This window comes from Panulirus ornatus, chromosome 46 (assembly GCF_036320965.1).
Source record: "Panulirus ornatus isolate Po-2019 chromosome 46, ASM3632096v1, whole genome shotgun sequence".
Taxonomy (NCBI): domain Eukaryota; kingdom Metazoa; phylum Arthropoda; class Malacostraca; order Decapoda; family Palinuridae; genus Panulirus; species Panulirus ornatus.
In genome coordinates, this window is record NC_092269.1 from 886,895 (window position 1) to 907,304 (window position 20,410).

Sequence of the window (20,410 nt, forward strand, 5' to 3'; positions counted from 1 at the left end):
ATACTTCCCTAATACTAAAGCTCCACGAAGACATGGCAACCCCGCACCTCTCCTACGGCTCACGTATCTACACCAGCACTACGGGACTCCTGCCAAGCTTCCTTCCTACGCCTAATGCAACCTTGCTTGATCTTTCCCTTCTGCCACAGTCCTGGATCTCCTGCAGCTCTTCTTCCTTTGTCTGCCTCACCTTCTGTACCCAACACTGCATTTTTGTTGCTGTTATTCTTGTCTCCCTATTCCTCTTTCAGTTCCGTCATCACACATGGCTGGGCCATAACATTATTCCTCAGCAACACTGCTACACCTTCCGAGCATAATCAGGTTAAAGTGACGCTTAAATACGTGTCTACAGGAAGCAGACTGGGCAAGTTGTAAGCGCTGACTCAGACTGTCGAGGGAACAGGTTGTAAAATGTAGATGGACTGAGTGACACGTTTAAAAGTCATGAAAAATGTGCTCTTTACCAGGGCAAAAGTTCCTCCAATATCTACCCCTACGCCATATATTGTCCCAGAAACTGTACTCTCATGTTTTGAGAAAGTTCCTCAGTGATCAAAATCTTAAAATTTACATTCCGCGTTTTGGAACGTTCTGGCCTGCCATGACCAATGTCACAGAGGTTGGGAGACAGCCTGGTAGCTTACGACAATACCGGCGGAATAACATGTTGAATGGAAGGAAACTTTTTTTTCACCCTCACTTGGTCACTGTCTAACCTAACCTTAAAGGCCTTACCCAACCGACGTGATCAATATGTGATCCTCACTCTGCACCAAAAGCATAGAATATACAGCTAACATCTAGGGAGTAACATAAGGATCACAATGACGTCTTAGGAAATGGCAAGCGTATTTTCCCTCACAGAACAACGCGGGAGTATGTGTGCATCAAGTGGTACACAGAGAATCAAGAATATGTCATGTGACTCGATCACACAGTTATATAAATCATCCGAAGGAAAAGTTGTCTCAATTCACATAGTGCATGTGACGTCACCACATGATATCAATCATGAGCACCAATGGGAGGGTTTGTTTACTTCTAACACTTACCTTCCACATAGTATCAAAATTCCTATCATTTTTCGAGTCATTTCTTTAAGATTTCGACAAAACTGTAAAGGATTTACATCTAGAATTCTACGATATTTGCAATCACGGACAGCATTGTGTGAAACATTAAAAATTATGGTTTTTGACAACTATGAGGTCACAAAACCTAAACTGCACATCAAACATATATTACAAAAAATTTTCAGGTGAACTAGAAAATAATAATCCTAATATTTTGATTAGTTTCTCTACGGACTTAGGTGAGGTGTGGGTGTTGTGGGTGATATTAGAATCTTGTAATATTACGTGTGGGGGGTGGAAAGGCTGGGGCGAGGGAACTGGGGTACAAGAGTGTGGGATGGAGTCAGGGTTGGGTTGTGGGCGGGGTGTGACGGCCAGCACGGCTCTAGGTATGGGATAGAACATGGGCAAGATGTGGGCGGGAGTATGGGTGGGTGGGGGCGTAGCCGACAGGTCACAGCTACACATGAGGGTGTTGACTCGCCCATATGACACGCTCACCGCTAGTCAATAAAAGCTTAATTAGCGACTTGGCGAGAACCGCAGCCAGAGAGGTCCGCCCACCTGGGCTAGGGGGTAGATAGAACCCACACTCAGGAGGCCCGCCCACTTATTGTGTGGGGTGAGGGATGGAAGAACCCACAGGCCGCCCAGCCTGGGGTGTGGGTGGTGGGTGAGGGTGGGGTGCATGACGTGGTTACTCCCATCTTGATCTCGGTAGAAACGGAATCGTACAGCAGAAGACGGTGCGCAGGGGGTGGGGGTAAGGGAGCGGAAGGGTATGTGTGGGAAAGGAAGGGTATGTGAGAGGGAGGGAGCAAGGGCGCGTATGGGTCCAAGTTTTGTGTGTGTGTGTGTGTGTGTGTGTGTGTGTGGGACAGTATCGAGAGAGGGTAAGGATGGATCATGTTCTCGTTGACATTGGGAGTGGGGACGTCATGAGCTTGTAGGTAAGAGAGCGATAAATTGGTTCGTGCCGACAGCATTCCCAGCAAAGTTGATCATATTCCCCAGATAACGTCACATTCAGGCACACACTGTGTCATATGCATCTAGCGACAGTGGCAACGCCGTAAACTGACCATACTCATTTCCTTCGTTAATCTCATTCTCATCTCTACTCGTAACTGCTTGAATTATTTCTGTAATGAGATTTACTATCGTACCGCGTCCTCTGAAACTATATACACAAGCTTATCGTAACTGGTCTATGGCCGGTCACGAGCAACGTTTACAGGTAGCTAAGGTCTTAAATGCAACGTAAAAAAAGGATGAAAAAATAGAGAAATGAAAAGTGAGGAGGAAAAAATGATCCGAGAGGTTTGGAGGAAGTGGAAAATCTGTCTTGTAGAATAGGGAAGGTCGGACCTGTTGGGCAACAAGACACGAGAAGGTATAGAGTTGCAAAGCTTGGCGGTGTACGGAAAGAAACAAACATCATAACGGCCCAACCTTGTCTTACCAACAACCAAACAGTAATCATGTGACGCACTGGCTTGCCGAGCATTACGTGGTCTAGCTAATGACGGAGGCACACAAACAGTCAGTTCTTGGAAGCACAAACCAAGGCGATATCCATGAACAAGCGAACTACGTGAGGCGTTGGGCAAACAGGTCAAGTTCTAAGATCAGACTGGCATAATTGATCAGTTGTACTGCGTTGGACTCGACTCTTTGCAGTTAAGTACGCACAGCACCGCTCCACACGGACCAGTCCTATGTATAATGGGAGCAACTATTCACAAAGATTTTCCGGCATCTGAACAGGACCTCTCGTTTCCTGGAGGTAGTTACAGCTGTCTGCATCATGTGGAGTCTTCATGAGAGGTCGGATGTAACGGTACGTTTACAGTATGGTGGAGTTACAGAGCCGTCATTGGTGAAAAATAAATATGAGAAAATGGGAACAAAAAATGAGCTTTCACGAAGTAAAACTGATGCGTCATTCCCAATGATACATCCAGTCCAGGTGTTTGTTTACAACTTAAGATAAAGTCGTGTCGTATAGACATACAGTCCCAGATTCACCGTAAACAGCGTAAACAACACAGCTATCGCTGGAAAGACTATGTCTATTGGCTTGCTGGAGCTGGAAGGGTTCCCTGGGGTAAGGGTGAGATATTCCAGAGCCGGTGTGAGCCAGGATGGGGCGAGGGTAAGACATATAGAGGAAGGTCGGGAGTGTCACTCTGACACGAATGCGAAGTGTCAACCTTGAGCGGCTGTAAAGGTTTCACTTCCCGCCAGAGCGACACGCACGGCGGGAGGGGCGGTGTTTGCCTCCGCGACCCAACCCTTCCTGGGTCCCGGGGAGACACCGGGAGATACGAGGGTATCGCAGAGTAATGGAGAGAAGGACAGGGAGATAAGGAGAGATTGAAGAACAGTGAGAGAGAGAGGAGGAGAGAAAGGGAACAAAGGAACACGAATACAAAGGTGGACAAAAGTACGAATAACGACAGAAAACTGGAGGAGGAGGAGGAGGAGGAGGGCAGAGTGTGGGCCCTGGGTGACCACACACACACACCTTGTAAAGCCAAACAATTATCTCGGGTTTGTTAATGAGTGACGAGACGTAATTTTATTTCTTCTCAGGTTTATGTGTTTCCCGTGGTAATAACGCCAGTGGGCGGAGGATCGCTGAGATGGTGTGGTGTGATGGTGGCGGTGTGGTGTGTGCTGGTGGATTGCTGTTTGGTATGGCGTGGTGTGATGTAGCGCTGGGATGATGTGGTGTGTGGCGAAGTGTGATGCGGTTCTGGCGTGGTGAGATGTGGTGTTGGCGTGGTGTGTGGGGAAGTGTGATGCGGTGCTGGTGTGGTGTGGCAAAGTGTGATGTGATGCTGGTGAGGTGTGGTGTGGTGTGATGCAATATGGTGTAGAGTGTAGTGTGGTGAAGTTCAGTGTGGTGTTTGTTGTGGTATAGATCATACTGCTGGGTCTTGAATTTCTATAATACGGCGAAGATCCATTTATGGTGCGGTTTAGTAGTTTATATTATAGTGTAGCATCTGGCTAGTATGAAGGCGTACCTTAATGGTTTATTTGTTATGTGTGTGTGTGTGTGTGTGTGTGTGTGTGTGTGTGTGTGTGTGTGTGTGTGTGTGTGTTGCCTCGTCATATGTACCATATCTTTACTCCTATACAAACACACACACACACACACACACACACACACACACACACCCAGGCCTGGGCCAGATACCCATTTATCGATCAATCTCGAGGGCAGGATGAACACCTAGGTTGGGTGTGGGCGTATGTATATACATATATATGACACTAAAAAAACCTCGCGAATTTCACTGACCTGAGTACGCTGGTCTTTGCCACCACGCTGACTACCTAGCCATCGTCTGATCGTTTATTTCCCTCCACTCAGGTGATTCCTGGAGGTATGTTCCTAGTGGTAACCAGCTGTCTTGCTTGCCAAAATGTACATGTTTGTACTTCCACTTGGTACCACATCTGTAACGGTAGTTATCCTTTGTACTCTCATTTGGTTACCTCATCTAGTCAAGCAATTCAATTTTCGTTATGTCTAAACCGGTCAGTTGACCAGTCTTCCAGAACACGTGACAAAAACCTAACCTTACCTGACCTTGCTTGTTCCAGCGCCACGTCCAACGGGTCGGAGGTCAAGGAAGCCGGGAGTTGACCGCAAGCCCCGTCAAGCTTACAGCGCCAAGCAGCTGGAACGGTTGGAGGCAGAGTTCAAAGTGAGTGTCAGGTTTGAACTGGTAGGATTTAGTGTTCTGAGTGGGTCGTAGTGCACAACCTAGGATGTGTTACATTGTGTGTGTGAGTGTGTTCTTCCCTCTCTTTTACAACCTAATCAACAACTGTCTGTCTCCTTTATTAAACTGTCGATAACCCCGTCTCTCATGCGTAAGCTTTCAAGCATTCCCTGTCTCATTCATAAGCTTTCAACAACTATATCTCATTCTGAAGCTTTTGAAAACTCCCTCCGTTATTCTCAGCCATTTTTAAGCTTATGACAATTGTCTCTTTCACTCTTAAACTTCTGAAAAATCTTTCAATCTCATTAAGTTTCAAATAAATCTCTTTCTCATTTAATGGTTTTTCAAGCAACTCCCCTTCCCATTCTGAAGTTTTCAAGCACTCCGTCTCTCATTCCTAAGCTTTCAACAACTCCCTCTCGTTCTAAGGCTGTTGACAATGTGTTGATAATTATGAGCTGAAAAGTATGAACGATGAACAAATACTGAAACACGTGCAGTGACAATAATGGTTCATCAGGTGCTGATTTTCGAGATACAAATATTACAGTGGGATGAACTCTGGGAATCAGCAATGACCACTGCTTCACATGCTTCAATTGCCACTCGCTACACTATGTCAGTGAAGCAGTGTAACTTTATTCCCTTCGTTTCCTTCTTACACTATATAGACGGAGTTGAGACAGACACCTAAAAGTGGTGTTCAAGATTCTTCGACTGGTAGTTATAACTTGAAGTTGGCGGGGTAAGTAACCCTAGCAGTTCATAGGCTTAAAAACCCATTATTACCAACCAACCAACCACATTCTTACCCACACGTGACACAAGAAAAACTAGAAAAATAAATACTGATGGAAAGTATAATCAACACATTCTGACATTCTCGCAAAACGTTAGAGACTTTTAAAAAATGAGCCATGATTAACGATGACCGACTCCTGGTGATTGTGCCGTCCACCCTCATGGGGTGCTCACAGCCACGGACTATGACGTGTGGGCGCTGGGCCATCTACAGTGGATATTGGTACTTTAATCAACTCTCTTCTCACATTATGCAACTGAATGATACATACTAAACAATATAAATATATAAGATGCTCTAGAATTACCTCGAACAGCTTCCGAACACGCCTACGCCTGACCAAATCCCACCTTTCTCCGAAGAACGTGCACCCAACATCCAACACAGATGACAATAACAAACCAGTCACGCAGCTTAAGGCTCCGTTTGCTGCTTCTTTCGTTCAGAAGTTGAGTCGAACCACTCGAAGTAGTTGTTTCTCAAAGCGCCCCTGGATTTCACTGTGAATCAAAATCAGGTTAGTCATCGCGAAATCAGGCATGTATCTAAGGCCAGAATCAAATGAGAGCTCGAATTCTGATAGCAATTTTTAGTTTTGCTGGTAGGTCACCACCGAATCTCTTTTCGTTTACTGCTTCAGATACCTCCGAAAGCGACAAGGTTTCGTTTTTTTGAGACTTCGAATAGGGATCTCAGTTTCTGGTCGAATTTTGTGGATACACGTAACTTAAAGTAGTTAGACGACTAACTAGAGTTGTGTTGTATATGATGTATGGTATGGATTCTGGCTTAATGGCCATTTAACCTGGATAGCTATTAAATCCGATAACTCTGAATAAAGAAAGGTCACTTGTTAGTTTCATGAAGCTTCGAACGAGTCACACACACATTCGCGATGCGAGGAAATTAAGATTATCAGAGTAACAAAAGAAACGCGTTACTTTGTGAATAAAATATGAGATTGATGCATTTGTTGTCAAAGCAAAGCTAATAAAATGGGCTGTTTGGATGGCTGCTTGGGCTTTCTGCCTATCAACTTCTTGTGAAAGCGTCAATCAAAATCCACCAACCAAAAAATCTTTTAACACCTTCAAGTGTTTAGGATAATTCTCAGATCACATACACTTCCAATCTGCATGTGGCTCAGAGTACTCATGTGACCAAATGTAATATATGTATAAATATCTTATGATTAATCTAAGCGATCAATCTAAAATTTATTCTGGATTTAACTTGAACAATTAACCTTATAACCAACATGTTAGTAACCCAAACACAAGAAGCTACATCACTTCTTTATGGAGAAATAAATCCAATGGAAATGAGAAAGATCAAGTGACAGTGAATATTAACCATAGAGCAATTGAACCTCATCAGCTAAGTGAAAATAATATTCATTTGCTTCTTTCATAAAATTCCTTGTTTTTGCAAGCCCTTCACTGAATACAGGCCTTAACCTATCTAGGTGTTAAGGAACATAAGAATGGAGATATTTAGTCCACATGTTTCTTACAACATAAAAGACAGAGTAAAGCCTTTCCAGAAACGCAGATTTTGTTTTGCTGTCTAGTCTCTGCTATTCATGACAGAATTTTATTAAAATTTTGTGCACTCATTCTTCCCATTTACACACATAAACAAATTAGAAACTGAGCAACTGTGTTCACACATCAAATATACCCACCATGAACTAAGACTCAATCCAGCATTCTAACAAGCAAAATGACAAGTCTTCAGAAATTTTTTATGCACATAGTCTCCCTTTTTTTATTTTTTCTCACTGAATCTTCATGATGTCAATGAGATTTATGAACCTACACCTCTTATATCAAGAAAACAAATATTAAACTTATTTTTCCAGTAAAATTTAAAATATGATTAATCCCATCTATATTTTTTCTCCTACAGATAGACAAGTACCTCAGTGTTTCAAAGAGGCTGGAACTATCTCAAGCACTTTCACTAACAGAAACCCAAATCAAAACATGGTTCCAGAACAGACGCACCAAGTGGAAGAAACAAATGGCAGCACGGATGCGCTTGGCCCAACGTCAAGGACTCCTTCCACCACATCTATATCCAGCACTCCCACCTATCCCACCTATTCTGGGGCCCTACTATCCACTCACACCACCAACACATGGTCATATTGTGCCACCTCCACCCCTCCTTACTCCTATGTCACCACCAGATCCACCATATTCTACTGCACACGATCCTGCCACATCATAAGTGACAAAATAAGTAACCTAACTGCTACTGAGAAAAGTGATGCTATCAAAAATTTTCTTAACATTAAACAAATCATATGATGAGACTGTTCAAACAATATCAATTCCATTTTGCATGAAGCTTAACATTAACCATCCTGTACTGTGTATCATTCTGCCAGATGTGTGGAGACTAGATGATGTAGTCAATCTAGAATAAAAAACTAATAATAATTTGTTTCTATTAAGAGGAACATCAAAATCCTTGGACAAATATTGCAGTTAGTTACTCTGATATATTCTCAAAATTTAATTTTCTGCTAACTATTGGCTTGTAAGCGTTTAAATGTTTAATGCATAATCAATGTTGTAATTCTTCATACAGTGCAATTACAATATGATTATATTATGGGTGGACTGTATCAAAGCTTTGACAGAACTGATACATTACGAATTTATCTTCAACTACAATATAAGCAACTCATGCCTATCCTGTTACAGTATGTTTTCTGCATCTTGTAATGCTTGTTAATAAAACTGCCTTAAAATAATAGTTGTAAATACCCAGTGAAAAGGGGTGTTAATGCTTGATATGTATTGCAGCAAAAGCTATTGTAATCATAATAAAAACTGCACTGAAGTTATGTAGTCATGACTGGAATATTTATTAAAAATAATGCCTTCCACAACATCTAATGCAGTTTCATGAGTAAAAGAAAATTGTCATCGTTTACACTGAACATGATCTACTTCATATCAGAAGGCTTTTGTGTAATCAACTCAGAAGACCTTATGCATTTCCAGAATGCTGCAGAAAACAATAATCCTCTAATAACTTGATCAGAACACAGATGACAAATACATGGTGACTAAAATGCCACACTCAAACTTACTCAGTTGTGGTTCAACCCATCCCTAATAAAGGAGACCATTCCATCCTTCAAACAATCACCCCATTGCTTTCACTTCTGCTGTCTCCAAAGTCTTCAGAACTCTTACTAATACTTTCTTAAAAGCTTGGAATGTCATTCCCTTCTTTCAGATCAACAGTATGGTTTTCACTGTGAGAGATCAACCAGTGATCTCTCCTAAGTGATCCATCTTCAGTCTTCCACTCCTAGGGATTCTAGTGAATCATTTGCTATGGCCCTCGACATCTCTAAAGTACTTGAAAGGGACTGGCACAGTCTGCATTTTTTCTATGTAGAAGGCTCCAGTCATGGACAAGTCCACATCAAGGCTGGGCCTTTCTCTTGTCTTGTGTTTTTCCATTTCATCATTCTCTATACAGAATAATGAAATGGAAAAACACATGACAAGAGAAAGCATTTACAAATTTTTGTGATGCAGTAGCTTGCTGAATAAGGTGTGGTCTGGCAAGTGGTTGGGGCACATAGGCAGCGAGCTCTCAGGAGCAAACACTAAAGTGAACCAACATTGCAGTGTAAGGCAAGTGGGTCAAGTTTTGAAGTTAGCCTGGGACAGTTTTCGACTCAACTCTGTTTAGTAAGAATACAGAGCTAGAACTACTACGGATGTGAGAGCAGTACTCCATACAAGGACAAATCAGACCCTTGTATAGAAGGAGCAACTGTACAGAAGAAAAGAATCCTTAAAATCTAAAGACAGCCAAATTCTAAAAGGCATATTTAGCTTACTAAACTTTGTTCCTTTGGCTTTTCTGCTCCTCTTTTTCTCTGATTCACAGATATCTTTCTGATTATTTCCATTGCAACAATCATTCATGATATGACATCTCCCTCTTACAGTGTAAATAGTGACATCCATGAGGGTTGAGTCCTATCGCATACATTCTTTCTTTTCCCTGTACATAATCATCTTTCCTTACACTCCAAAATTACTCATCCTTTCACCAGTGTTTCCATTAAATATTTCCTGTTTTAATTCAGATATATACAATATCATGAAATGGATTAGTACTTGTTTATATTCATCATCTCAAAAATGTAACTTCTTCCCATATCTCTCTCTAAATCTCACTCAAGCTGTTTGATGTGTATATGGCTAAAGGTATAAAGTGCCTGAGGAATGGCAAAATGCATGTACAGTGTCCTTGTATACAGGCAAGGGGATATAAATCAATGTGGAAGTAAGTGCAGTCTGGTTGAGTGAGCCAACTAGTATGTGCAGAAATGGTTTGGACATATGGAAAGAATGAGTGAAGAAAGAATGACAGACAGGTGGAGAGAGCAAGGGGAGGGGAGGACCACGAAGGAGATGGAGGGATGGAGTGAAGGAAGTTTTAGGGTATCAGGGTTTGATCATCTAGGAGGAAGAGCTGCATGCACTGAATTAAATGAATTGGACTGATAGGGCATATATGAGGCAATGTGCTGTCAATGGGGTGAACAAATGTGTGTGAAGCAGTCAAGGTAAGTTATGGAGGTCTGTGTAGCTTGTCTGTGGATGGTAGGCTCTGCTTTTGGTTCATTATACAACATGATTGGATGTACACAAAAATGCTTTTTGTATCTAGAAGTGGATGTGGGAGATGGATCCATGGGGACTTGGGTAAGTCTCAGAATGGAGGAGGGAGATAATGCTCTGGATGCATTAAGGAATGTGTGGAAAGGCAAATCAGTCTTTAGAAGGGCAAAGATGGGTAGTTTTGAAGGCACAGCAGTCCCAGCAGTATTGTATAGATGCAAGTTTTAAGCCTTGAACATAAAAAGAGAAAGGTGTATTTGTTGAAAATGAAGTGCCCAAGATGATGTGGTATGAAGTGGACTGATTGTGTATGGAATTACAACATCAAAGAGAGGTAATGAAACAAGTGCATACAGTCTGACTGAAGATTGCAATTTTTTTTATCAAGGTTTGCTGAAATGGTTCAGGTATATGAAAAGAATATGCAAAGACTGGCTGACTAAGAGGATTTGCATCAGAAGTGGAAGGAGCAGGTGGTAGGGGCATGTACTGGATATATAGGAATTGGATCAATGTGGAATATGAAGGGGATAATGCACTGTCAATGGAAAGACCAGGGAAAAAAGGAAGTGGTCAAGTTAAACCATGAAACAGCCTTTAGACCTTGGCTGTTGCTGGAAGGCTCTGCTTTAAGTACTGAAGCCACAATTTACTTTTTCCTCTCACTATTACAGCAGGAAAGGTAATTAGGTATAAAAAATCATAAAAGGACTACCTAAGATGATTAAATCTGGTAAGCAAAACCTCTACATGAAAAGGTAATTAACAAGACTTAAGAAAAACATACCTTTCTCATAGTTTATTTAAAAAAGACACGAGAAAAACTAACCAGCTTGAATAGCTTTAATGAATCACTGTTTGAAAATACAGGATTACTTTCTTTACACAGTAACTGTAAACAGTCACAGAATTCCCAAACATTTTAGTACTTTCTTCGTTTCAAGATTTCTGGTCTCCAGTTGACTGGATGTGTTTCTTCACTCTGAAAAAATAATGAAATCAATCAATATCATAATGGCTTTAATCAAAACATATGCCTAAAAGAATGAATGAATATATGGGGAATACTGATGTAAGGACTAGGTCTGAAGACTGTCACCAAGGATATTCAATACTGTTCTGGTATGTAACAGGAACATTTAAGCTTTAAACCTACCTATCCATATACATCAGTATGCATGGGCAACCTCCCCACCTGTATATGCACTGGCTGTGATTTCCTGATGCAATTTCAAAGCTAAGATCTAGACAAATTATATGCATATGCATTACACATAACAGCTAGAGAATGGATGTGAACAAATGTGGCCTTTCTCTGTCTGTCCCTGGAGCTACCTTGCTGATGTAGGAAATGGCAATTAAGTTTGAAAATTATACAAAAAAACATCAATACATATACAAAACACCTGTGCTTTTACCCACTTTTGCTGAACAAAGAAGAAAGCTTTAAATCTATCACATTTCACATATCTTTACAACAGATAACATTCTCTTGTGCTTACACCATCTTCAATGAAAGTGAGTCATCATTAAATCTTTGTATAAATATTTCAATTCTCATACTTCACTTAACAAAGAGCAAGTGTGGATATCATGTGGCACCTTCAATGCTTACATTTTATTTCAGTGGTAACAGTAGCACATTTGATGGCATGTGATCCTTTATATTCAATAACAATTCAAAGATTTATCTATATCAATACAAATCAAAAACATACTTACTGCAGTGTCATCCTCCTTGTAAATCTTGATGGTCTTATCAGCATCACAAGTAATCAGTCGTGAGCCACTCTGATCAAATGTCATGGCAAACACACCTGCTTCACTGTCCATTGAACCTAAGGAAATAAGTAATTATTCATAAGTTTAGTAGGTAGTAGCTGGTAAGCAGCCACTAGCCAGGGAGGTATATTACCAGTACTACTCACCTAGGTATTGAGAGTTAGAGACAGCTGTGTATAGAGCCAGTACTTCAATGGTTTTTAAGTTGCACTCCTCTGACTCAGGTAGCTGGCTTTTCTTTCTGCCTCACCTACACTTGGACTGCTGGTATTGTCCACAAACATACTATCTCTCCTTGTCACACATAACACTTAACTCACACATATCAGTCTACGGAACATAATCCTATGGTAAGTGCTTAGTGTTATCCTTGCCTTTTGGCAATATGGTTGGATCAATGGATAGAAGTAGTACGTAAGAACATTAAGCAGGAGCATTAAGTACAAACACTGGGTAGAAGTAGTACGTAGGAACATTAGGGAGAAGAATTGGGTAGAAGCAGTAGGTTGGGACATTAGGTAGACACATTAGGTAGTAGTCGGTAGTCGGTAGGAACATTAGATAGGGGCCTGTGGCCTGTTAAGGGCGAGGCACTAAAGGTTAAGATGCAGCATTGGTTCACCAGTTATGGAGACTTTCGCCATGGCCACAAGAAAGTTTCCGAAATTAATGGGCATCAGAGATATAGACAGATAGATAGATGGACATAAGGTCTGTCACATATATACCTATTTCCCTATACTGCAGACAGGACACAACTGTTTCCCTTGATTATCAACAGACCTGACAGTCCCAATTCTATGAAACTTCATTTCAAACATCCTTAATACCAGAAAATATTGATATGTATAATGAAAAAAAATTGCTCAAGATGATCCTGGCATGTATATTATCACAGTAAGGAAAGGAACACATATGAAATACTTAGTTAATAACACTATAAAAAGGCATCATCAAAATGCATGAACAGAGAGCATCTTAATTAAGACTAAACAACTGCAAAACAATGAGAGAATAAGGCAGTTTAATTGAATTATCTTATAAGTTTATCCCAAACAAGGCTTGTCAGATTAACACCAAAATCCAGAGACAGGGATCCCTGAAAGGCACTTTTAGAAGATGCAATGGTATCATTAGCTTTACTCTTGTCATGGAAAAGGCTAAAGTACTCTAAACAAATGGCTTCAGTCACATCAGATATCAATTTCTTCAAGGAAAGATTAAAAGGCTTCCCAGACTGATTGGTACTATCTTTGAGTGGAAGGCACTGATAGGCATTTTCCAAAACATAAAAACTCTGCCTATACAGTGTCTGAGAAAATCCATATTTGTGAATCACAAAATCTAGGGAGTCAGGTCTACAAGAACCTAAAGTGTCAACTAAGGAGTATAACACAACTGAAGGAGTCTCTAAGGCTACCAGCATTACTAAATCACTAAAATCAATTAGTTTTTGAAGGATTTTTCCATAAAATGTACGGGGGTAAAGAGATAAATCTGATTCCAATAAATCCAGCATATGAACAGAGCATCTGTTGCAACTGCACCATGTCTATAACTGGAGGTACATATACTGGTAGTGACATACTGGTTTTGCTGGCACAAGATCTACATCAGAAGCCACTCCTGAGGAAAGAATCCAACTGAAAGCCTCCTTCCCTATCAACATTTCTAGTGACATTGTGTCTGATCTTGATCGGGCATCTGCTTAGATAATGCATATTCCTTGGAGATCAGTTGCTTCTCAATTACTCGACAAATCATCAGAATCTCAACAGTTTAACCACAGATATCTGATACAGTTAAATTCACAGATTTTCCCCTCTAATATAAGCAGTGAGGGCTAACAGTTTTAACACTGGAAAAAACAATTTTAGAACTGCATAATTCACAACAATGAGAAGTTCCACCTTGATTATGCTGTGAAGAAAGCTCTCCAACACATGATCCTGGCTATGGTGGAGACGAACTTTTGGGTGGTGTTTCAACATTTGGGCCATGAGTTGCTTGTTTAAGTCTAAGTAGGAAGGTTAAGACCTTTTAAGTTATAACTTTTATTCTAATAGGCTGGGATATGCTGCCCCATCAAAGAGCTGCCAGAGACTGATAGAGCAGATGCTAGTTGGAGAAGTTAAGCTTTCCATGTTAAGGTTCAGATACACATAACTGTTAAGAACTGAATATGCATTGTTCAAGTAGTGTTGAATGTGAAAAAAAGGCTAAAATTGCTGGAAAGTAAATAATATCAAGGAATGGAAACAAGAACTCTTCCCCTTGTACTTCTAATGAGATAACCTTAACTGAGTGAGGAAAAACTGAAAGTAGTAAACATGATGTGAGTGAAGGTATAGGTGAATGACATGGTGAAGATAAAGGTGTATAAGATAAGTGCTCTTAAGAATGACTAAGGATAGACTTGTTCTAAATGTGATGCTAAAGCTTCCTTATGATACAAAAGAACACAATGGATATAATATAAACAGAAATATTCTTGCATACCTGGTTGAACTGGAGCCTGGAGCTTCTGAAAGTTGTATCCTGTACGCCAGTCCCAAAAGTAAAGTGTGCCATTATCTGCTCCTGAGACCAACACTCCTTCACGATTTACTGCCAGGCAATTGACTATGGCATTGTGCCCTGACAGATTCTATAAGGTAAAAATATTACTTAATCAAAATAACATAATGGCATCTCATGAATTACTATATGTATCATACATTTTACAAGGTAAGACTTCTTTGTATTACATCCAAGTGTAGAGAATTGAAGCAATGGATAGATGTAAATGAGGATAGGAAAGAGAAAAAACAAAAATATAACAGAACCAACAGGTAACTCATGATATTTGGGAGCATATGCAAAAGCATCAAAACATGAGCACAGTAAGTGTCAAAATGAAACTCTATCAACAACAGTGAAGACAAAAATGAAAGTTCTTAATTCTATCTTTGGAGATGACTTAGAAAGTTCTAAAACTGAGGATAAACTGAGCAAGATGGAAGCCATCCAAAGTTGACCTCTGCTAAACATGGAAATAGTGAATAGTAGAAGCTGATTTGCATAATATACACAAGGAGCTTTATAGTCTTACATCTTACAAAAGTGGAATGAGAGAGAAAATCTGATATTATGGTGAATATAAAATCATACCTGCACAAACTTCCCTTCAGGACATTTCCACTGTTTAATATTGTCAGGTGCTCCTGAGGCAAACATGTAAAGTTCTGGATGAACAGCTAAAGACCGGACACTCTTTTTATGATGAGTCAATGTACATGAGCTCTTACCAGCAGCTAAGTCCCATAAGCGTATTGTAAAATCATGAGAGCCAGTGATCACCTGTGAAAAAAAAAAAATTCAGAAGATATCCTCAATATGAAGGTCAGCACTCAATTCTGTACAAAAGCACAAGACCCATCTCATCCAAATCATTCTGCAACCAACCATCAAACTCTAAATAGAAACAGAAAGCTTACTGTAGCCTCACACTTATAGAAGCCTGTACTTATAGATCCTCCTCATCCCAAACAAATAATACAACAACAAAACACATAAACACTGAAATAACACAAGCAAAAAACAAACCAACCTCCCAACTGTGTCTGAAACTCCACCCATCAGATGTACAACCATCAGAAACCACATTCTCCAAACAAACACAAGTCACACTCTCCACTTATGCTCTAGACATTATCAATCACTACAACATTACAATCAGCATTTCAAAATGTCCCAAGATCCTTCACACCCACAATGCAGTCCCATTAAGATAATACAGAGCACTTACGTCTCAAGTACCCTGCACTCTGCAAATAAATGCACACATTATAGCATCACAACACTTTATGGCCTAAGATCCCGACCAGTGAATGTGGCCAGCTACCTGAGTGCTTGTAGGAGTCTAATAAAACTATGAGGAACTCCTGGAACAGGATGTAAATACATATATGTATATATTTTTTCATACTTGGTCATTGTTCCCTACATTAGCAAGGTAGCGCGAGGAAACAGACATATATATATATATACATATATACACATATATACATATATACATATATATATATATATATATATATATATATATATATATATATATATATACATATATTATCATATACATATATTATCCCTGGGGATAGGGGAAAAAGAATACTTCCCACGTATTCCCTGCGTGTCGTAGAAGGTGACTAAAAGGGGAGGGAGCGGGTGGCTGGAAATCCTCCCCTCTCGTTTTTTTTTCAATTTTCCAAAAGAAGGAACAGAGAAGGGGAGGCCAGGTGAGGATATTCCCTCAAAGGCCCAGTCCTCTGTTCTTAACGTTACCTTGCTAACACGGGAAATGGCGAATAGTATGAAAGAAAAGAAAATATATACATATATATACAGCGACCTGAACATGCAGGAGGGTGAAAGGAGGGCAAGGAATAGAGTGAATTGGAGCGATGTGGTATACCGGGGTTGACGTGCTGTCAGTGGATTGAATCAAGGCATGTGATGCGTCTGGGGTAAACCATGGAAAGCTGTGTAGGTATGTATATTTGCGTGTGTGGACGTATGTATATACATGTGTTGGGGGGGGGGGGTTTGGGCCATTTCTTTCGTCTGTTTCCTTGCGCTACCTCGCAAACGCGGGAGACAGCGACAAAGTATAATAAAAATTTTTTTTTTTTTTTTTTTTTTTATACTTTGTCGCTGTCTCCCGCGTCTGCGAGGTAGCGCAAGGAAACAGACGAAAGAAATGGCCCAACCCCCCCCCCCATACACATGTACATACACATGTCCACACACGTGTATACATACCTACACAGCTTTCCATGGTCCACCCCAGACGCCTCACATGCCTTGATTCACTCCACTGACAGCACGTCAACCCCTGTATACCACATCGCTCCAATTCACTCTATTCCTTGCCCTCCTTACACCCTCCTGCATGTTCAGGCCCCGATCACACAAAATCTTTTTCACTCCATCTTTCCACCTCCAATTTGGTCTCCCTCTTCTCCTCGTTCCCTCCACCTCCGACACATATATCCTCTTGGTCAATCTTTCCTCACTCATTCTCTCCATGTGCCCAAACCATTTCAAAACACCCTCTTCTGCTCTCTCAACCACGCTCTTTTTATTTCCACACATCTCTCTTACCCTTACGTTACTTACTCGATCAAACCACCTCACACCACACATTGTCCTCAAACATCTCATTTCCAGCACATCCATCCTCCTGCGCACAACTCTATCCATAGCCCACGCCTCGCAACCATACAACATTGTTGGAACCACTATTCCTTCAAACATACCCATTTTTGCTTTCCGAGATAATGTTCTCGACTTCCACACATTTTTCAAGGCTCCCAAAATTTTCGCCCCCTCCCCCACCCTATGATCCACTTCTGCTTCCATGGTTCCATCCGCTGACAGATCCACTCCCAGATATCTAAAACACTTCACTTCCTCCAGTTTTTCTCCATTCAAACTTACCTCCCAATTGACTTGACCCTCAACCCTACTGTACCTAATAACCTTGCTCTTATTCACATTTACTCTTAACTTTCTTCTTCCACACACTTTACCAAACTCAGTCACCAGCTTCTGCAGTTTCTCACATGAATCAGCCACCAGCGCTGTATCATCAGCGAACAACAACTGACTCACTTCCCAGGCTCTCTCATCCCCAACAGACTTCATACTTGCCCCTCTTTCCAGGACTCTTGCATTCACCTCCCTAACAACCCCATCCATAAACAAATTAAACAACCATGGAGACATCACACACCCCTGCCGCAAACCTACATTCACTGAGAACCAATCACTTTCCTCTCTTCCTACACGTACACATGCCTTACATCCTCGATAAAAACTTTTCACTGCTTCTAACAACTTGCCTCCCACACCATATATTCTTAATACCTTCCACAGAGCATCTCTATCAACTCTATCACATGCCCTCTCCAGATCCACAAATGCTACACACAAATCCATTTGCCCCTCCAAGCACTTCTCACATACATTCCTCAAAGCAAACACCTGATCCACACATCCCCCACCACTTCCGAAACCGCACTGCTCCTCCCCAATCCGATGCCCTGCACATGCCTTCACCCTCTCAATCAACACCCTCCCATATAATTTACCAGGAATACTCAACAAACCTATACCTCTGCAATTTGAGCACTCACTCCCATCCCCCTTGCCTTTGTACAATGGCACTATGCACGCATTCCGCCAATCCTCAGGCACCTCACCGTGAGTCATACATACATTAAATAACCTTACCAACCAGTCAACAATACAGTCACCCCCTTTTTTAATAAATTCCACTGCAATACCATCCAAACCTGCTGCCTTGCCGGCTTTCATCTTCCGCAAAGCTTTTACTACCTCTTCTCTGTTTACCAAATCATTTTCCCTAACCCTCTCACTTTGCACACCACCTCGACCAAAACACCCTATATCTGCCACTCTGTCATCAGACACATTCAACAAACCTTCAAAATACTCATTCCATCTCCTTCTCACATCACCACTACTTGTTATCACCTCCCCATTTACGCCCTTCACTGAAGTTCCCATTTGCTCCCTTGTCTTACGCACCCTATTTACCTCCTTCCAGAACATCTTTTTATTCTCCCTAAAATTTACTGATAGTCTCTCACCCCAACTCTCATTTGCCCTTTTTTTCACCTCTTGCACCTTTCTCTTGACCTCCTGTCTCTTTCTTTTATACTTCTCCCACTCAATTGCATTTTTTCCCTGCAAAAATCGTCCAAATGCCTCTCTCTTCTCTTTCACTAATACTCTTACTATATGGTGTGGGAGGCAAGTTGTTAGAAGCAGTGAAAAGTTTTTATCGAGGATGTAAGGCATGTGTATGTGTAGGAAGAGAGGAAAGTGATTGGTTCTCAGTGAATGTAGGTTTGCAGCAGGGGCGTGTGATGTCTCCATGGTTGTTTAATTTGTTTATGGATGGGGTTGTTAGGGAGGTGAATGCAAGAGTTTTGGAAAGAGGGGCAAGTATGAAGTCTGTTGTGAATGAGAGAGCTTGGGAAGTGAGTCAGTTGTTGTTCGCTGATGATACAGCGCTGGTGGCTGATTCATGTGAGAAACTGCAGAAGCTGGTGACTGAGTTTGGTGAAGTGTGTGAAAGAAGAAAGTTAAGAGTAAATGTGAATAAGAGCAAGGTTATTAGGTACAGTTGTGTTGAGGGTCAAGTCAATTGGGAGGTAAGTTTGAATGGAGAAAAACTGGAGGAAGTAAAGTGTTTTAGATATCTGGGAGTGGATCTGGCAGCGGATGGAACCATGGAAGCAGAAGTGAATCATAGTGTCGGGGAGGGGGTGAAAATCCTGGGAGCCTTGAAGAATGTTTGGAAGTCGAGAACATTATCTTGGAAAGCAAAAATGGGTATGTTTGAAGGAATAGTGGTTTCAACAATGTTGTATGGTTGCGAGGCATGGGCTATGGATAGAGTTGTGCGCAGGAGGGTGGATGTGCTGGAAATGAGATGTTTGAGGACAATATGTGGTGTGAGGTGGTTTGATCGAGTAAGTAATGTAAGGGTAAGAGAGATGTGTGGAAATAAAAAGGGCGTGGTTGAGAGAGCAAAAGAGGGTATTTTGAAATGGTTTGGTCACATGGAGAGAATGAGTGAGGAAAGATTGACCAAGAGGATATATGTGTTGGAGGTGGAGGGAACGAGGAGAAGTGGGAGACCAGATTGGAGGTGGAAAGATGGAGTGAAAAAGATTTTGAGTGATTGGGGCCTGAACATGCAGGAGGGTGAAAGGCGGGCAAGGAATAGAGTGAATTGGATCGATGTGGTATACCGGGGTTGACATGCTGTCAGTGGATTGAATCAGGGCATGTGAAGCGTCTGGGGTAAACCATGGAAAGTTGTGTGGGGCCTGGATGTGGAAAAGGAGCTGTGGTTTCGGGCATTATTGCATGACAGCTAGAGACTGAGTGTGAACGAATTGGGGCCTTTGTTGTCTTTTCCTAGTGCTACCTCGCACAGATGAGGGGGGAGGGGGATGGTATTCCATGTGTGGCGAGGTGGCGATGGGAATTAATAAAGGCAGACAGTGTGAATTGTGTGCATGGGTATATATGTATGTGTCTGTGTGTGTATATATATGTGTACATTGAGATGTATAGGTATGTATATTTGCGTGTGTTGACGTGTATGTATATACATTGTGTATGGGGGTGGGTTGGGCCATTTCTTTCGTCTGTTTCCTTTGCGCTACCTCGCAAACGCGGGAGACAGCGGCAAAAAAAAAAAAAAAAAAAATATACAGCGACAAAGCAAAATAATAAAAAAAAAATATATATATATATACATAAATGTTTGAA

At 41.2% G+C, this 20,410-nt stretch overlaps 3 protein-coding genes across 10 annotated transcripts in view; 1 reads left to right on the top strand and 2 right to left on the bottom strand.

The window, feature by feature from the left end:
- The window catches only part of LOC139763037 (uncharacterized), a 101,844-nt gene extending 97,074 nt beyond the window's left edge, over positions 1 to 4,770 (bottom strand). The window contains exons 1-2 of the mRNA XM_071688577.1: positions 4,673 to 4,770; positions 4,387 to 4,544 (exon numbers count right to left, since the gene is read on the bottom strand). The gene's annotated coding sequence lies outside the window, so the exon portion shown is untranslated. The remainder of the gene's footprint in view (positions 1 to 4,386; positions 4,545 to 4,672) is intronic.
- LOC139763038 (uncharacterized) overlaps positions 1 to 8,062 on the top strand; it is a 28,378-nt gene extending 20,316 nt beyond the window's left edge. Inside the window, exons 2-3 of the mRNA XM_071688578.1 lie at positions 4,692 to 4,795; positions 7,527 to 8,062. Coding sequence (XP_071544679.1) covers positions 4,692 to 4,795; positions 7,527 to 7,850 — 428 coding nt within the window. The 3' untranslated portion in view covers positions 7,851 to 8,062. The remainder of the gene's footprint in view (positions 1 to 4,691; positions 4,796 to 7,526) is intronic.
- Positions 8,063 to 11,058: 2,996 nt separating this feature from the next.
- Positions 11,059 to 20,410, bottom strand: part of Tango4 (transport and golgi organization 4) — a 320,102-nt gene continuing 310,750 nt past the window's right edge. For all 8 annotated transcript variants that reach the window (XM_071688586.1, XM_071688582.1, XM_071688584.1 and 5 more), the window contains 4 exons: positions 15,209 to 15,397; positions 14,558 to 14,705; positions 11,999 to 12,114; positions 11,059 to 11,258 (listed from right to left, as the gene is read on the bottom strand). In XM_071688586.1, the coding sequence (XP_071544687.1) occupies positions 11,199 to 11,258; positions 11,999 to 12,114; positions 14,558 to 14,705; positions 15,209 to 15,397 (513 nt within the window). In that variant the 3' untranslated portion in view covers positions 11,059 to 11,198. The remainder of the gene's footprint in view (positions 11,259 to 11,998; positions 12,115 to 14,557; positions 14,706 to 15,208; positions 15,398 to 20,410) is intronic.